Source organism: Rattus rattus, chromosome 11, assembly GCF_011064425.1.
Source record: "Rattus rattus isolate New Zealand chromosome 11, Rrattus_CSIRO_v1, whole genome shotgun sequence".
NCBI lineage: Eukaryota > Metazoa > Chordata > Mammalia > Rodentia > Muridae > Rattus > Rattus rattus.
This window is the reverse complement of record NC_046164.1, coordinates 94,905,790-94,923,199: the sequence shown is the minus strand read 5'-3', so window position 1 is coordinate 94,923,199 and position 17,410 is coordinate 94,905,790. Positions and strand designations below refer to the sequence as shown.

General features: G+C 42.1%; 1 protein-coding gene across 1 annotated transcript in view; it reads left to right on the top strand.

The window, feature by feature from the left end:
- The window catches only part of Wdpcp (WD repeat containing planar cell polarity effector), a 225,911-nt gene that overhangs the window by 192,974 nt on the left and 15,527 nt on the right, over window positions 1–17,410 (top strand). Inside the window, exon 15 of the mRNA XM_032916336.1 lies at window positions 6,577–6,739. Coding sequence (XP_032772227.1) covers window positions 6,577–6,739 — 163 coding nt within the window. The remainder of the gene's footprint in view (window positions 1–6,576; window positions 6,740–17,410) is intronic.

Sequence of the window (17,410 nt, the reverse complement as noted above, 5' to 3'; positions counted from 1 at the left end):
GGTGGGGGAGCAGATGGCCATGGCGTTCACTTGCCTACAGTGTCAGGATTCCGTCTTTAAGTCGTATTATTTACATTAATACAATTTAAACAAACGAAACTTGTAATGAAAACACTGCGATTCATAAAATTGTGTGAGTAGCCAAAGTCATAGAAACAGAAAATTGAGAGTTTGTTGTCAAGACCTTCCAAGGGGAATAATGAAAGAATCCGTGTCTCTCATTAGTTAGTTGGTTTTGAAGAATAAAAAAAAAGCCCCGGGGATGTGCTTCACTTAACAGGTACAGTGACAGACACAACATTGTATAGCTATTAATATGACAAGAATAAAAATAAAAGAACACTTCTTGCCTTACAGGCGCTAGCTGGAAATATAAAGGTCAATTATTACTTAAAATCTAACATTGACAAAAAAGAACCATAAAGCTGAAAACCAGCACACAGTGTGGTCCTTGCAATGACAGGTACCTAAAGCATTATGGGAAGGAAGGTCTGGATGTAAATGTTAACTAGGAAATAAAGACCACAGACTTTAAATTTTACAGATGCACACAGCCACATGACATACTTGTATACAGTGGAGTATAGATGGGACTTATTTGAAAGAGTATATTTAAGGGAAACTGTATTTTTACTGAAAATGCATAGTTTTTTTTTTCATAAAAATCATCCCTTTCTTAAACAACAGAGAATTATTTATACCATTCACTCTGCACTAGGCATTAGAGGTGTAAGGGAAAGTGTGTGTGTGTCATATATAAATACAATGGTATTTTATATAACCCTTGAGTTTCCACAGAGGTGGGATCGGTGAGGCTATCCATGGATACCAAAAGGCTACAAATAAGTCGAAATGACAAGTCTGAGGAAATGACGGTGACAACCTGGGATTCAGAGCTGGCACAGCCAGGGAACACGTACCATGCCGGCATGAGGAGAGGAGCTAGGACCCTCTGCTTTCACACAAAGTCCAGGCCTGGTGCAGCTCCAGTGCCAATGGGCGGAGCAGCAGACGTAGGGCAGCCCTTTGGGGCTTGCTGGCTGGCCAAAGAGGCGACCTCCACATTCAGTGAGGCATAGTCTGAGAAAATAAATAAGGTAGAAAAGCAATCGAGGAAGGTGACTGGTGTTGACCTCTGGCCTCTCTATGTCGTGAAGAAGTGCACACGCACACGTTTGCACACACGTACATTCACCACAAGCAAGGTACAGTAAATGAGCTAACCCTTCAAAAGAGAAAGCGTGACAGAGCAAAGTGCAGCAGTGTGCTGAGTATACGGCATGCAGATAGACAGATGGCTTTGGGGAAAACAGAGAGAAAGGAAGAAATATTGATTCAGAAACATTTAAAATAAAGAAGAAAATGTTTTAGACAGATGAGAAGATCTGGGCTTGATATCTGGTAAGCAGGTTTCAGATCAATCAGAGACCCAGAGACCCAATTATGTTAAAAGCTGTAAGTTACAGTGAAGACACGCACTGGAAGCTTACTGTACATGCGGTACTGCATGAAAGCTCGTAGAATCCGAGTGGAGGGGACGCTTCTGAACATGAGCAGGAGGCCAATTCTGCACACGGTTATATCTTTATCTCCAGAGTCTGTAAATGTGCAGTCACATGGCAGAGTAGACCTAGAAAATTACCTACGAGAGAGAGAGAGAGACAGACAGACAGACAGACCGAGAGAGACCCAGCCCGCTGTTGTTGTCACTGTCCATGTTCACTGTCTGAAAGGAATGACTGGGAAGCAGAAACTGTCTCTGGTGACAGCCAGCAAAGGGAAAGAGCCTCATGTCTAAAGCCCTAAGGTTTGTAAGAGATAAACTCTAAATTAGTTGAAGCTCTTAGTATATAATACTTAAAAATAACTACTAAAAGTTTTTTCTTTCAAATAATATACTTTCAATAAGTAAGTTATCCAGTAAAGTAAGCAGGCTCGTATTATCCCAGGAACTTGAGAAATATCTATTTTCCACGGAACAATCCAGACCTTCCTCATGCTGACGGTGAGCAGCAGAAGGGCACACATTGTCCTCTTCAGGGCTCTGTAACTTTCAGTGATTAACATTGATTTCTATAAAACTTTTAAAAATACAAATCTTTGCTATATAAAGTATTAAATTAGTAGATTAAGGTATAAGGTACTTGTATTTCATTTTTCCTAAGAGTCCTAGCTGAAGTTCTGACCCAACTGATCTCTTCATTCACAACTATGTCTTCAGTACAAAAATAACACATACCAAAAGGCTAACACTTCTTAAAAGATTATGTTTAGGGATTTCCTAAATTGTTTAAAAGATCACTACGAAGAATTCTTGTGAATAGTTCAGCTCTTACTGGCTCTATGTTCTTTTAACTTGAGACTTTACAGTATAATTGCTGTGTAAACATCAGAGTTTTCTAAATGTTGTTCAGTGTATACACAGGACTGGTCATGGCTTATCTTGCACTTATCAGCTTGTTTATTTTTATTCCCCCGAACCTGTATTTCTAAGAAGAGCAGCTGCTACTTTGTAAATACCATAATGGCTTCTGGAAGGTAGAGCTGTCAGTTTAGCAGACAGGGTTATAAAAGATTTTCAGTCTTCCATGTGATTATACACCCTGAAACCCTCTGGAGACCGGAGACTGGGCGCTGTCTCCTTTGAAGGCAGAGCCAACAGAATAGAAAGATCTAGGAGTGATGTGTAAGCTCACGTCAGATAACAAGTGTGATCCACACTGAGTTGCCATGGGTCAAACTGTTGTTGAAATGGGCATCCAGACTTTATACCCAACATTCGGGAGCTTGCTGTCATGAAGGGACAGTCTGCAGCCCAAGCTAGCACTGAACCGCTGACCCTCTGCCTCTCCTGCCTCTCCCTCCCAGAGCTGACATGACAGATGCACACCACTGTGCAAGACTACCCTAGCACTCTGCTGAACAAGTGAGGAAAAGGAAGCCCTAAGAGATGAGAGGACTTGTCTAAGGTGACTGCTGAAGCAGAGATCATACCCAGTCTCTCTAATTTTTCCCTGCTGTCTTTCTGTCCTGGGATCATGTGTAGGATAAGAGAGAATAAAAACAGTGCAAACTACAAAAGAAACTAGAGAAAGCATGGGAGTAAAATACTTAGAACCACAGCAGGGTCAAGAACTTCAGCATGATCAGAAAGCATGTTAGGTTTTATAGGTCACAGAATCTCAGTTTAAACTACTCAAGTTAAACAACGGTAGTTATGCTCCAGTCAGACTTCACTTAGACACTGAAGTCTAAATTTCACATCTTTTAACATCCAAGAATTTATGATCTTTCTCATAATTTGAAATTTTAAAGAAAAAAAATTACCAATTTTCAGTGTTAGTAAATAATTGAAATAACTTTTAAATACTGTAGGTTAAACATCTGCACACTGAATTTGGTACATGGACCATAAACTTAAAATATTCGTCATAGGAAAAAAGACCAAAGCAAAATTCTGAGTAATTCCTGGTTTCATTTGTTTTCAGTAGTGGATAGAGAATTCAGTAATACGGTAGACTGATAAATATATACAGGATATTCATACATCTAGAATACACATCCTTGTCAATCTCCCAGGACATTCTCCAAGACTAACCCAAGTTAGGCAATAAAGTAGATATATATATATTTTTAACTTTGCTGTGTTGGGTATCAAAACCAGGGCCTCAGACAGTTAGGCACGTGCTCTAACACTGAGCTACACCTCCAGCCCTAAAGTAAGTCTTTTAATAAAAGATTTATCATATGAAGTATCTTCTAATCACAGTGGAATTAAACCAAAATTTAGTAGCAAAAGTTAAACTTGAAAATTCATAAATATTTAAAAATAAAGCAATACACATACAATAAGCCAAAAAACAAAAGGAACCACAAAATTCTAAAACTTTGAGACAAGGGAAAATATGTGACTTTATGATATATAGTACAAGAGAAGAAAGTTTCAAATCAATAGCCTAAGTTTATATCTGGTATATTATACCTCTAAAAGAACACATTAAAACAAAAGGCAGCAGAAGAGATGACGAGGGTAGAACAGAAGACACAGAGTGGAAAGCGACCAAGACCAGGCTAATGGCACCTAAGCTGCAGCTCTCCGGCAGCCAACAGATCTGACAGGACAGCAGTAAAGCAGCCCTGCTCACATCAGAAGCGCCTCCTGGAATCACAACCAACACACACACGAGGGGCTTAGCCAGCATCACAGGTGCACACTGCCGACCTACCGAGACAGATGGGAAACAGAAACAGTTAGTCAGTGAACTGAATTAGTGACCAAAGCCTCCCAACGAGAAAAGCCCAGGACCTATCGGCCTCACTGGAGAAGTTTACCAAACGTTTAAAGACAAATTCCCAGCATCCTCTTCAAGCTCTTCCAAAAAATGAGGAGGGGCTTTACCGGAATCATTTTTAAAAGATAATGTTGTTCTAATACCAAAGTCATACAAAGGCAAGAAAAAATATTGACAAAAAAAAATCTGATTAGTACTGATGGAAAAGTCCTGAGTAAAACACTAGCAAGGCAGACTTGACACTGTAAACAGGACTTAAACACTGAGGTCAAGTAGGACTTACTTGTGGGAAGCTAGAAGGCTCAACAAGTGAAAGCCAGGGTAGCCTCCCCTGACTGATGGACAGAAGCTAAAGGGTCTTCCCAGTGTTGGTGCAAGATGTGCAGAGTCAACAGCTCTCCATGACAGAGAACAGGCAACAATCCAGAGCGGAGGGGATGTTCCCAACATAGGGAAGGCTACGTGTGACAGACTTACAGCCTATAGCAAACTGAGTAATACATGACTAGCAGCCTGAGCTGCTGAAAAGCATGTGTCACCAAGCCTCATTTCTCTCCCCAGAGCCCACATGGTTAAACACATGGTGTACACAGTGGTTCATGCAGACCTACAATACAATAAGTAAATATAATTTTTGAAGGACTGAAAGCTGTTTCTATAGGGCAAAGAGAGAAAACAAGATGTCTGCTAGTCACATTTACGTTATTTATATCTAGTGAGGTACTGGAACTTGCTAGCCAGGTTAACTATGCAAAAAAAGTTTTAAAATGAAAAAAGCATTTACAAATTACATGGTTGTATTATGTAAAGAAAACTTTTAAATTTTAAATTTCATTGGAAAATTGTTAGAATAAGCAAATTCAATAAAGTGTCAGGAGACCCGTCGGCATGTCAACATGTTCAAAGCAGGTGATTTAAAACAGTGATGACGGAAACCACTCTGTCTACAGTGGTCTCAGAAGAGCAAACCAAGGAGGCGAGAGATTTGTACACTGAAAACGGTTGCTGAAAGAAAGTAGGAAGCCAGGTGTGGCGGCACATACCTGTAGTCCCAAGAGTTGTAAGACAGAAATGGAAAAATACCTTGAGTCTAGTAGTTCAAATCCAGTCTACACATGTATAAACTGAAGGGAAAAGAAAGAGTAAAGCCAAAAAGAAACGTCTCATATTCATGAGCTAGAAGACAGTTCTTGACAAGTGTCAACTCTGCTCAAGGCAGCTGGCTACTAGGGCAACTGCTACCCAAGTGCAGTGTAACTTTACAGACGACAGTCAGGCCTTAAGTTCTGTCTGGATTTGTCCATTTATACCTGTGTACATGTGGCATGCTGTGCATAGGGGACTCAGAGGACACCTGCCAGACTCGGGTTTTTCCTCCATTGCCTGGGCTCTGGGCATCCGACTCAGGTCTTCAGGCTCAGTGCTGAACGACGTCTTCCCACTAAGCCATCTTGACAGCCCTCTATTAAAAAATTCATATGGAATTACAGAGGGTGCTGAATAGTCAGGGGAAACCCAGGACAGTGTCAGATAGGTCACACTTCCAGGTTTCAATGGTAGAGAACTCTGTGATACTTAACTAAAGGTAAGCCTGGAGACCCATGGAATAAAACACAGCAGAGACCCCTGACATAAACCTTCAGATATGTGGTTAAACACACTAACGTTTTAAAACTTTAAAGTTTTAAAATAATACTTATCTAAATAACATGGCTTTTTTAAAAAAAAGATGTCTTGCAGGCTTGGGAATCTCTATCAGCAGTTAACTGTGCTCTTGCTCTTGTGGAAGGCTTAGGTTTGTCTCATAGCACCCATCCCAGTGGGCTGACATGTGCCTGTAACTCCAGTTCTAGGGAACTCCACATTGTTTTACCTTCTCTGCATATTGGTGCACAAAAGCACATACATACACATAAACTACCTTAAAAGTGATTTAACTTTATGTACTATATATTAAAGTAGAATGATTTCTCATGGTCGTCCAAAGTAATAAAATAGTATGGCAATTGAATAACATTAAGGAAATGTAGATTATTAAAGTGTTGAAAATCAATATGAATAGGCAAAGCACAAACAAATTTTCAAATTTATCTTGAGGATATTCATGTTGTAAGTCCCCTAGCTAAGCAGAATGACAGCACTTATCAGAGACAGGGTCTGTAAGGGTCCCCACCTCCTGCCACCGAAGTGCTTCTCAGCAGACAACAAAGGACAGGACTCACCAACCAGTTAGCAGAAACTGTATTTCCATTCTCTCATATCTTATCCATGGTGTACAAAACAGAACTCCTGGGGCCCTTGGACAGAAGAGACATGCTGAATGAAGGTTTTGCCAGCTCAGCTTTAACACCTGAAGGAGGAAATCCATTTCCAGACCTTCTTCCTTCCAGTGGTTCAACACCCAAGCATACTATTCAACAGAAAATACCAAATGGCCCTTCAAACAGGTAAGATACAATGAGTCAGGAGCTTACTACATAAGTATTTCACATTCAACACTATAGATGTGACCTTGCAATGGATTTCTCTATGTTGATTTTGTATCTTGTCACTTTGCTGAAAGAATTTTTATCAGATCCAAGAATCTTCCAGTAGATTCCATGGATCATTTCTGTCTCGTGTCATCCTCGAGTAGAGATAACTCTCATTTACGCACCTATGTCCCTTTATGTGTTTCTGTTATCTTATTGCCATTTCTAAGACTCCAATCTCAGTATTGAATAAGAGTAGAGAGAGTGAGAACCTTGTCTCAATCTAAGCTCAGGAGGAAATGGCCTTGATGTCTTTTTATTCAGCAAAATTTTGTCTGTGGATTTAATACATACGGCCTTTGGTCTATTAGATGTGTTCCCTCCTTACCTAGCTTCTTCAGGACCTTCATGCAGACATATTGAACTGTCAACTGCCTGTCCTGGACCTACTGCGATGGCTGTGTAATCTGTATCATCTGATCTGTAACAGCGCATTACATCCATTCATTCATTAGCAGTTTTGAGTCAATCTTGCATTTTGGGGATGAAAACAACTTAGTCATGATATATAATCTTCTTAATGTGTTCATTGAATTTACTTCGCAGGGTGTGTGTGTGTATGTGTGTGTGAATGTGAATGTGTGTGTATGTGTGTGTGAATGTGTGTGTGTATGTGTGTGTGTGAGTGAATGTGTGTGTGTGTATGTGTGTGTGTGTGTATGTGTGTGTGTGTACCAAGTGAGTATAATTAGAGTTAATTACAAGAATAAGGGTAAGGAGTTATTTACAGGAATGTGAGCATTTGTCTCTTCCTTCCCAGCAATTATGTAATTCCCTGTAAGTCTGGCCTCCTCTGGTACCTGCATACACACATTAAAAATAATTTTTCCTTTTTAAGATTTATATTATATATATATTATATGTATAATATATATATTATATGTAATATATATATATATATATGTAGCTGTCTTCTGACACATCAGAAGAAGGCATCAGATCACATTACAGATGGTTGTGAGCCACCATGTGGTTGCTGGGAATTGAACCCAGGACCTCTGGAAGAACATTCCTGAAGTCTAATCAAAAAGCCATCGGTTGCCTGTCTGAAAGCCATGCCACCTTTGCACCAGTGGGTCTTGCCTAGCAGGCCATTGGGTTAGCACAGAGGGTGGTTGGTGCACAACCCAGTAAGACTTAACCACAGCCGTCTCATGCCAACCCACATAGCCCTGCTGGTACTTTAAGGGCCGTCCTTCAGGCCCGGCCCTCCTGCTCAGTGTCAGTCTCATCTCTCTGTGTCTTAAACCCACAGGGATATGGTGTCTTCCACTCTGGTACTGGTGGCAACCAGCAGGAGTCCATGTCCTTTATTCTGGGGCCCTAAGGAGCCAATCCCTGCTCCTGAGGCTTTTAGTTAATAACTGTATGTTTTCTAGGAGTGGGGTTATTCACTTGACAGGGTACCCTGTCCACACTTTTATCTTTAATTAGCCAACAGAATCTTGGAGTCTGGGTCCTGTTCTCCCAGCTTCTTCCCACATACTCTGGCCAGCCCTCCTCCCATGCATCTTCACATTGCTGTCCCCATCCCTGCTGAAGCATTCTGTGGTGAATATTTTCCTTCTACTCACAGGAAACGTCTTCAACTCCCTCTGTTCTCTTAAAGCCTCTTCCCCCTTCTTGTTGGCCCCTTTCTAGTTTCCTGGTTTCTATACACACTTACTTCCACATAAATCTACATATGTAAAAATTAAATTATAGCATCTTCATCTAAGAATGGATTTTGTTTTATTGGAGCCAGAGTTGTTGCTCTTAATGTGTTTTAGCTGCAGAAGTTTTTCTGCAGTTGAACTTTTCTCTGTGATTGAAAAACACTGCACTGAATTTTTCTCCCACACTGTCACTGTTAGGCCAACGGCCATTCGGCTGTCTGCATTGCCTTGTGATTGTGAACAGAGCAGCAGCAGACAGGAATGTGGAGGTGTCTCTGGAGGGCACAGAAGGCTTGGATACCTGCACATATGCAGTTCTACTTTACTGTTTGGATTGCACAGCACACACTCGCACCGCCAGTGAGTGCTTCCTCCCCTCCCACCAGCATGTGTTGTTTTCATGACGGTAGCTAATCTCCCTGCTACCTAAGGATGTTGAACACTTTAAAAATGTTTATCGGTCATTAGATTTGTTCTTTATAGAGCTTTCTATGCAGCTCATTAACCCATTTGAAGTTTTTATATTTTTCATTACATTTTTGACATATTTATACATGTATAAAATGATTCTAGTTACTCTCATCTCCCACCTGTCAGTCCTCCAGTCTCCAAAGAAATGAAGTAATTGGGTTACAGCACAAATTACACATGGCTTTTCATATACTCTATGTAGTGACTAACCCTTCCACTTCTCCCTCCACACCTCTCCTCCCCTCCCTTACTGTCTCCCTCAGTATTCTCCCTCCTCCTTGTTTTACCTCCTGCTCCTCCCTTAGGGGAGCAGTCCCTCCCCCTCTGTCCCTTTCTCATGCCCCGTCCTCCACCGTACTCCATGTGAAAACACAGAGCTGAAAGCTCACAGCTCAGAGTCACATGCGAGAAAGGACGTAAACTGTTCTTCCTCAGGGTCTGGTCACCTTTCCTAGGGCCGTCCACTTGTCATTGATTCTGTGCACAAATCTAGTTTCACCCTCTTCTATATGTAGACATCTGGTTTTCTTAACGACATTTGTTGATGAGGCTTTTAATCCAGTGAATATTTTTGGCATCGTCAACAAAAATAACGTGGCTGTAGCTCTGTGAGCCTATATCTGGGTCTTCTGATCCATTCTGGGTACCAGTGCCATAGCACCATGCTGTTGCGCGTTTTGCATGTATGTGTGGGTGGCTTGCACATGTGTGTGGGTATGAGGATGTGCTTGTCAGTCCTTGCAAGCCATCCACCTTGTTTTGTTGAGACATGTCTCTCATTACAAGTCTTATTAATTAAGAGGCTGGCCAACCAACAGTCTGTCTAGATCAATCAGCTTGTCTCCACCACTTGCAATCATGTGCCACCATTCCTGTCTTTCCTACATGACCCTGGGATTGAACTCAGGTCCTGACACCTATACAGGAAAACTTTACCCACTAAGTTATCTCCTGTCCCCATGTTGATATTGTAACATACCTCCAAGATGGTACTTTGTTTTTGTTTGTTTGTGGTTTGGATTTTTGTTGTTTGTTTTTGTTTCTGTTTTCCCATTCAGGATTGCTTTGACTATCTAAGGTCTTTTGCACTTCCAAATGAATTTTAAGATTTTTTTTTAATTTCTATGGAATTTTGATGAGGACTGAGTGAAATTTGCTTGCATATCTAAAAAAAGATAACCATTTTTACAATGTTGGTTCTTCCAATCTATGTACATGAGAGATCTTTTCATCTGCTAATGTGTTCTTCAATTTCTCTCAAGTAGTATAAAATTTTCATTTCAGTGGTCTTTCACTCCTTTAAGTTTGTTCCAAGGGGTGTATGTGGGGGGGGGGGAGCGCGCGCGCATCCTCTTTGTGTTTGTTATGGTCTGTAAGAAAGCTACTTCATTTTCTTTGTTACTTTTTTGTCTTATTTCTTTGTTGAAAGTGTTTATCATCCAGCCTCCTGGATTTTTTTAGTTCCTCTTGAGAAATTTGCTGTTAAATATGACTTGGTGTTTTTCTCTACTTCCTTTGTTCTGTATATTTAATTAAGTGCTTTAATATACTGTGACATTGGGAGGGTCTCCTCTGATCTTGTCTGTTTGGCATTCAAAGTGTTTCCTCTGTCTGAACTGGAACCTCCCTAAGTCTGGGAAGTTTCTGCTATGACTTTTTGTAAAACTTTTATTTGCCTGATGCAGTTGCCATTTCCGAGGCTTGCTCTCTCAACCTGCTAACTGAGGCCTACTCCTAGAAGCGTCTATCCAGCCTTCCTACAGTCTTAGCTAGGCCTAGAATGTTTTCAGTCTTTGCAATTTACTGCTGAATACGTCACCCTTTCTTGTTCTTTCTGTGCCCTGGCTGGCTGATTCAACTCAGCTGCTGTGGCTCAAACTCCTCTCCAACCTGACTCAATCTGACTTCTCAGCCTCCGACTGAATCACTCTGTCCGACCTCATCCCAACTCTGGCAAACTGTTTTACTCTTCTGGCTCCTTCGCATTCTGTGGCTTGTTCTGTCTCACCTGTCTGCGTAAACTTCTCCCGGTGACACTGCCTCCTTCCTCTCTCCCTCTCTGCACTGTTCTCTAAGTAGCTTCTCTTTCCTCTCTCTCCTCCTGTGAGTTGGGCATATCCTATTCTGTCAAATATTTCTCTGATTCATTACTTTGTCTGCTATTCAATTAGACATAACTTTCAAACATATGCTTCCTTCTACAAACTAACTTTACCTTCATTGAGATTGAAGTGTGTACTAAGGGTGTGTCTGTATTCCAGCCAGGATTAAAGGTGTATACTAAGGACTAAGCCACACCACAACTAGAAACTTTTTTCCAGTAGATAAAACATCTTTGAGGGCTGGAGAGATGGCTCAGTGGTTAAGAGCATTGACTGCTCTTCCAGAGGTCCTGAGTTCAAATCTTAGCAACCACATGGTGGCTCACAACCATCTGTAATGAGATCTGATGCCCTCTTCTGGTGTGTCTGAAGACAGCTACAGTGTACTCATATACACTAAATAAATAAATCTTAAAAAAACAACTTTGGTGTTCACAGGGAAATTAAATACTCTGCAACAATATTTTTAGGTTTTCTATGCCTTAAGTGAAATTTCTGTTTATGTCTAAGAATCTTATATTTGATGTCTTCATAGTGTTTCATGTGTCTGGGAAGTAGTCATCCTTTTCCTTCCTGGTCTCCAAGCCCAGATATTCTGCCACTTCCTTGAAGACTTATATGGAGCTTTTTACTTGATTTCTTTTAGTTTCCTAGTACTTCAGTTTGGGTTGGTTTGTTTGTTTCATGTCCCTTTGACCTTCTCTGAATTCTTCTCTCATGTCTAGTATTGAGACAATCTTATTTCATTCAGCTGTTGTCTCTTCTGGAAATTCTTTCAGAAGTTTGTGTCTTCTTTGATTTTCTTTGACTTGTTTATGCTCATTCTTTCAAGGTAAGTTTGCTTTATTGTCTGGGATTTAATTCACTCTTACTGAAGGTCATTACTGTAAGATTAGTAATTTTTGGAGGAGTTATGTTGCGTTAGGGTTTTTGTTATTTTCATTTTTGCATTAGAATTTGTACATCAGGATTTAGGTGATTGGTTGAATTTAATTTTTTTAAATAAAAAAACACCTTTCATTTATTTCTTTAAAATAAGACTTATTCTGTCAGAGGGGCGTCTACATGCTCAGGAGAGACTGGTTGGAGGATTGCTGTACTTTCTTTTCTCAGCTAGAATGGAAGTGAGGAGCCAGGATCTGCCCCTCCCCATCACTCCCTTGCAATTAGAATATTGTCTGCAGCCCCAGTATATCAAAGGAAGGCCTGCAGTAGATGTATAGTAATAGTGCCATGAAGAATCAATCACTTTTTAAATGCCAATTATTTTAGGAAGTAAAGGGGCACTTACAGTTTCATGTGCCCTAATAGATTAGGTGCTGTAGGTATGAGTGGAAAGGAAGGATAACCCAAGCTAATATTAATGGTTCGTATTGGGTTGGTAGGGAAAGGTATGTAGAAGACAGTAGGGTAGAGACAAAGGGCTGGGAGGTGTGGTAGTTGTGTCATATGTAACCCAGCTTTAGGAAACTGATCCTGTAGGCCTGGCCAGACTGTGTTCTTTGGTGAAAAAAAGGGAAACAGGTAGAACAGGAAAGGGAGGGGGAGGGAGAAGAGAAAGAGGGGAAGTAGAGAGAGGGGAGGTGGACAGGGCAGCAGAGCTGACCTGTTAAATGGGCCTAAATATTAAATAAAGTCTGTATGAATAGAGAATACAAAGAGTAAATGTGGTGGGTGGAGAGCCAGTACAATCTGAGCGCAGCCTGGCCGGTCTGTTTGCCACTTGGCTGGATTCTTCTCAGTGTCTGTGAGTCCCATCTCTGGCTCTCAGTGGTCCATTTGTCCCCAGGGCTGTCCTTTGATAGACTGGGTTACACATGTGATCTGGCCAGTAGACAACACTACAAATATGAAGTCTCACTCAGATGCTGGTCACACCTCTGGCCTGTCCTCCAGGCACCCAGGAGCGGTGCTGGCCCTGGCCCTGTGCAACCCTTGTGCTTTCTGGTGAGCTGCCTGGAGCCCTGGTTAAGATTCCCTGCAGCCTTTGGCTGAGATCAGCTGCCACCTCCATCCGTGCGGACACAAAGACCTTTCTCAGAACGGCTGGCAGAGCTCTGCTGGTCCAAGCTCAGAGTGCACTCGCCGCAGTGCCCTCCTCCGCGAGTCTCCTCTTACAGTTGAAGGACGGTCACAGGCTGCAGGACAGCCACTTTGGCAGGGGCTTTTAGAGGTGGCGTTCCACAGCTAGTCCAGGACCAGTAGAAACAGTCTCTCTCCGTTTGTTAAAGCTACTCTCTGCCCTTAACTGGATTCCTCTCTGTGTTCTTTAATGCCCGTTACAAAGGAACCAGCAGGATTTCCAGTACTCCCCACACTGGCCAGGCCCACGACGATGGACCCGGTCTGTGAAGTTTTGTTTTCTATTTCTACTGCAGATAGAAATCAATCACCTTTCCCTAGATTACTCCCAGAACGCCGCAGACTGTATTTAGTGCCAGCCACCATCTTGCTTTGTTATGTAGTTTTATTGGACTGTCACCACATCTGGTCATTGCAGTGACAACTTTTTGCCACAGCACAGAGCTGAGTCGTTGCAGCAGTGGACGCGGGTTCCACAGACCTGAAATACTCAGATTTGGAGACAGGAGACAGGTTGCAGTGCTGGTCTCCCTCCCGCTAACCGCTTCAACCTTCATTCTTCGCTGCTGTTTATTTTAGCTTGATTTCACAATTTTTCTCTTCTTTTGGAATTTTTGACTCAGGAGTGCTTCATTTATTCTTTTTAATGATTAAAAATGATAATTGAATTCATTCTTTTTAAACATCCGGTATATTTGAATATGCAGTGTTTTGTTATATTACTTTTAGAAATTCTGTATTGGATTTCCTCTTTCTCTCAAGAACTATATAAAAAGTTTTTGAAGTTTCTTGGAAGGAGATGCTGTATGATATACTGCAAGACTGCAAAAATTTCCTGGGAATAAACTGGGGAAAGTTAAATAATAGATATCAGAAGAGAAGCTGATGGCTGAAAAATTGTTTTAATAGAAAGATAAAAATACGTTTCTATAATGCAGAAAAGGAATCCAAAGATCTAGTCCAGAGGGACTAGGGAGTGTCCCCGCTCCCTGTTAGAGGGAGAGAGAGCCTCAGAAAGTCCACATTGTACCCTGTGCTCGCAGTAGTAGACACTTGAAAGGGAAGTTATTGTAGTGGGGACAGAGGGAGACAAATGCTGTACCACAGTGACAGAGGGATGAGGGATGATGGGGAAGATTCCTGATTTTTTTAAATCCTCCTTTCTTGCCTTCCTGCAGGCTGAAATTAGATCCTGGGAGTGAGCCCGGGCAACTGGGACTGAAGTACATCTATCAGTTGAGCTGTGCTCCCAGTCACAGCCATTTAGATTTGTATTTATCTGATGTGTATGAGTGTTTTGCCTGAGTGTATGTAAGTGCACCATGTATGTGCTTGGTGACCACAGAGACCAGAAGGGGAGAGGGAATGTTGGGAGACGAGAAGAGCTGCCTTGTGGGTTCTGGGGACCAAAAGCTGAGGCAAAAGCAGCTTTGCTCTGAAGGGCACCTTTAGGTCCCCTGGAGACCATTTTTTTAAAAAAAGACCCTGCAGTTAGGTGGCCCCAGACCTTCCACAAACCACACTCCATGGCAGCCCAGACTCATCGTGATGGTCTGGTGGGGTTCCTCTATAGTATGGAGAAGTTTTACATCAGAACTGCACGAAGTGGCCTGTGAGGGGAAACCTGGTTGGAGCCATAGATAAAGAAGAGTGTACACTGGACATAGGGAAAGGAGAGAGGCAACATTTCCAGTGACACCATGAAATAGGCCCTACATCTTCAATAAGACCCAAGGAGAAGGCCCATTGACAGAACTAGCATCTGGGCCCCAGCATCTGGCCCAGACTTTCAAGGGCTCTCCTGGCATCCAGGAGGCAGGGAAGAAACTGGGTGTCAGCGCGGGGAGCAGCCAGCAGCCGAGAGCCCATGCACACGGCACGCCTTCCCGCTCCCCATGTTTATTTGTCCTTCACTTGATACGCAGTATATTGCAGGCCAGGTCTGTCCTGCTCTATCCTCACACCCCACCCCTTTCCTTTTCTTTCTCTATAGCTTCCTTTTTAATTTTCCATTTGATAGACTTCCCTGGAGAACATCTCTGACCTGCTTTGTGGGATTGCTGGCTCTCAGCCTGCTAAGAGCTGGGGTGGCTTTAGGTTATCTGAATGCATTGTTTCCTCTCTATTTCATTCTGTGTTGCCCACAGCTGTCCTACCTCACTCTCTTCCTCTGTTGTCGCCGCCATCAGTGCCGTGTTAATCAGCAGTCTTCGCTTGCCTTCTGCCTTCCATGTAGAAGAGCTGACACATGGCTGTAATGTCGCCAATGTCCTCTTACGTTCCTAAGTAACTGGCCTTTTTGTATTGCCCTATGATATTTTCATACTGTGCCTACACTTTGAATATTACTGGCATAGATTTCCCCAATAAAAAAGCTATCAGATAAGACCAAAAAGAAGAATCATCCAGCCATGATGAAACACACCTGTGAGTCTGAGGCAGGCTGGTCTACATAGCAAGTTCCAGGCTAGCCAGGGGTACACAGTGAAATCCTGTCTGAAAAAAGACATGGATTCTGTTGTTTTGCTTTCTTCTATTTGTTGCCTCCAAGAAATATACCTTATCACCAGAGGCAGACACAATCTTAGAGCGAGAATATGGAGAGAGGAATTCCAGACAAATGAAATGAGGAAACAGACAGATGTTGCTGTTCTAATAACTAAACAGATAAACTTCAAACCAAAAGAAGTCAGGATATTATAAATAAAGTCACTTCAATCTGATTCCGGACATGATCCATCAAGAGAACATTATGACCCTACACAGATATGCATAGGCATACCCAACTCCATTAAACAAACTCTTAGATAGAACAACACAAGTTAACACAATAAACATGGGCAGCATCAGTGCTATACTCATCAAACACAGGCCATCCTGGCAGGGAAAACATCTGCCCTAATGACATCAGATCGAATGGGTTTAGACGATATAGGAAGTCCAAACACCACAGGATTCATCTCAGCATCCCATGGAACATTATGTAAAACAGATCCTATAGTAGGATACAAAACAAGTCCTAAACAAAATGATATTTTCTTATATTCTATATGACCACAGTGAAGTAAAGCAGAAATAAAAAGCACAGCATATACACACAAATTCATGGAGACTCAGACACTGTGGATGATGGGTTTCATGGTAAAAAGGAAATCATAATATTCTCAAAATCTAACGAGAGTACAAACATATGCAAAAGCCCATCAATATGATGGAAGGAGTCCTGAGAAATGAATACCTACTTACATAAACAGCCACACCCAGGGTGCTGACTCGTGACTTTAATCCCAGAACTCAAGAAGCAGAGGCAGGCAGATCTCTAAGTTTGAGGACAGCCTGGTATACAGATGAGTTCTAGGACATCCAGGGCCACACAGAGAAGCCCTGTCCAAAGACAAAAAAAAAGGAGGAGGAGGAGGAAGAGGAGGAGGAGGAGGAGAAGGAGAAGGAGAAGAAGGAAGAGGAGGGGGGGGAAGGAGGAAGAGGAGAAGGAGGAGGAGGAAGAGGAGGAGGAGGAGGGGAAGGAGGAGGAGGAGGAGGAGGAGGGGAGGAGGAGGAGGAGGAGGAGGAGGAGGAAAGAGGGAAAAACTCAGATCTTACATAAAGAACCAAAGGAAAAACAAGAGCAGGTCAGTTGATGGAAAGAAATCAGATCTGAACAGAAATGGACAAATCCAGAAAAAAAAAAGAATCAATAAAACAAAGAGTTGATTCTTTGAAATAAACAAATTTAACAGACTTTTAGCTAAAGTAGCCAAGAGAACTATGATCCAAATTAAGAAAATTAGTGATGAAAACAGACTTTTCAACAGATATCAATAAGATTCAGAAAATAAGACAGAGTGGAAAATTGTAAAGGGATGGATGACTGTGTAGAGGTAGGACATGTTAAAAACAGTCTGAAATACCATAGTGGGATTCATTACAAGCAGTGAGGTTGAAGCAATAGCATGGAATCTCCCTCTGAAACATTCAGGCTAAGGCAGGTTTGCTGTGGAATCCCAGCGGAGAAGCGTCGGTGTTTCCCTCAACGACTCTGGGAAACACAGAGGGAAGGAATGGGCTCAGACTCCATAGAGCAGTGTTACAGGATAGCAAATGCAGTCACCTGCCTGAAGCAGTTTGGAGAACTGGCCCCAGGTCATGAGAAAGGAGAGTGCCCAGCTGCTGCACTTGGGAAAGCAGGCCCCGCCCCTTGCCTGGGTAGCACAGTAGAGCTGGCCCCAAGGGAATAAGTAAGGGAGAGCTGGCCCCCACTCCTCTGTGAGGTGGCAAGG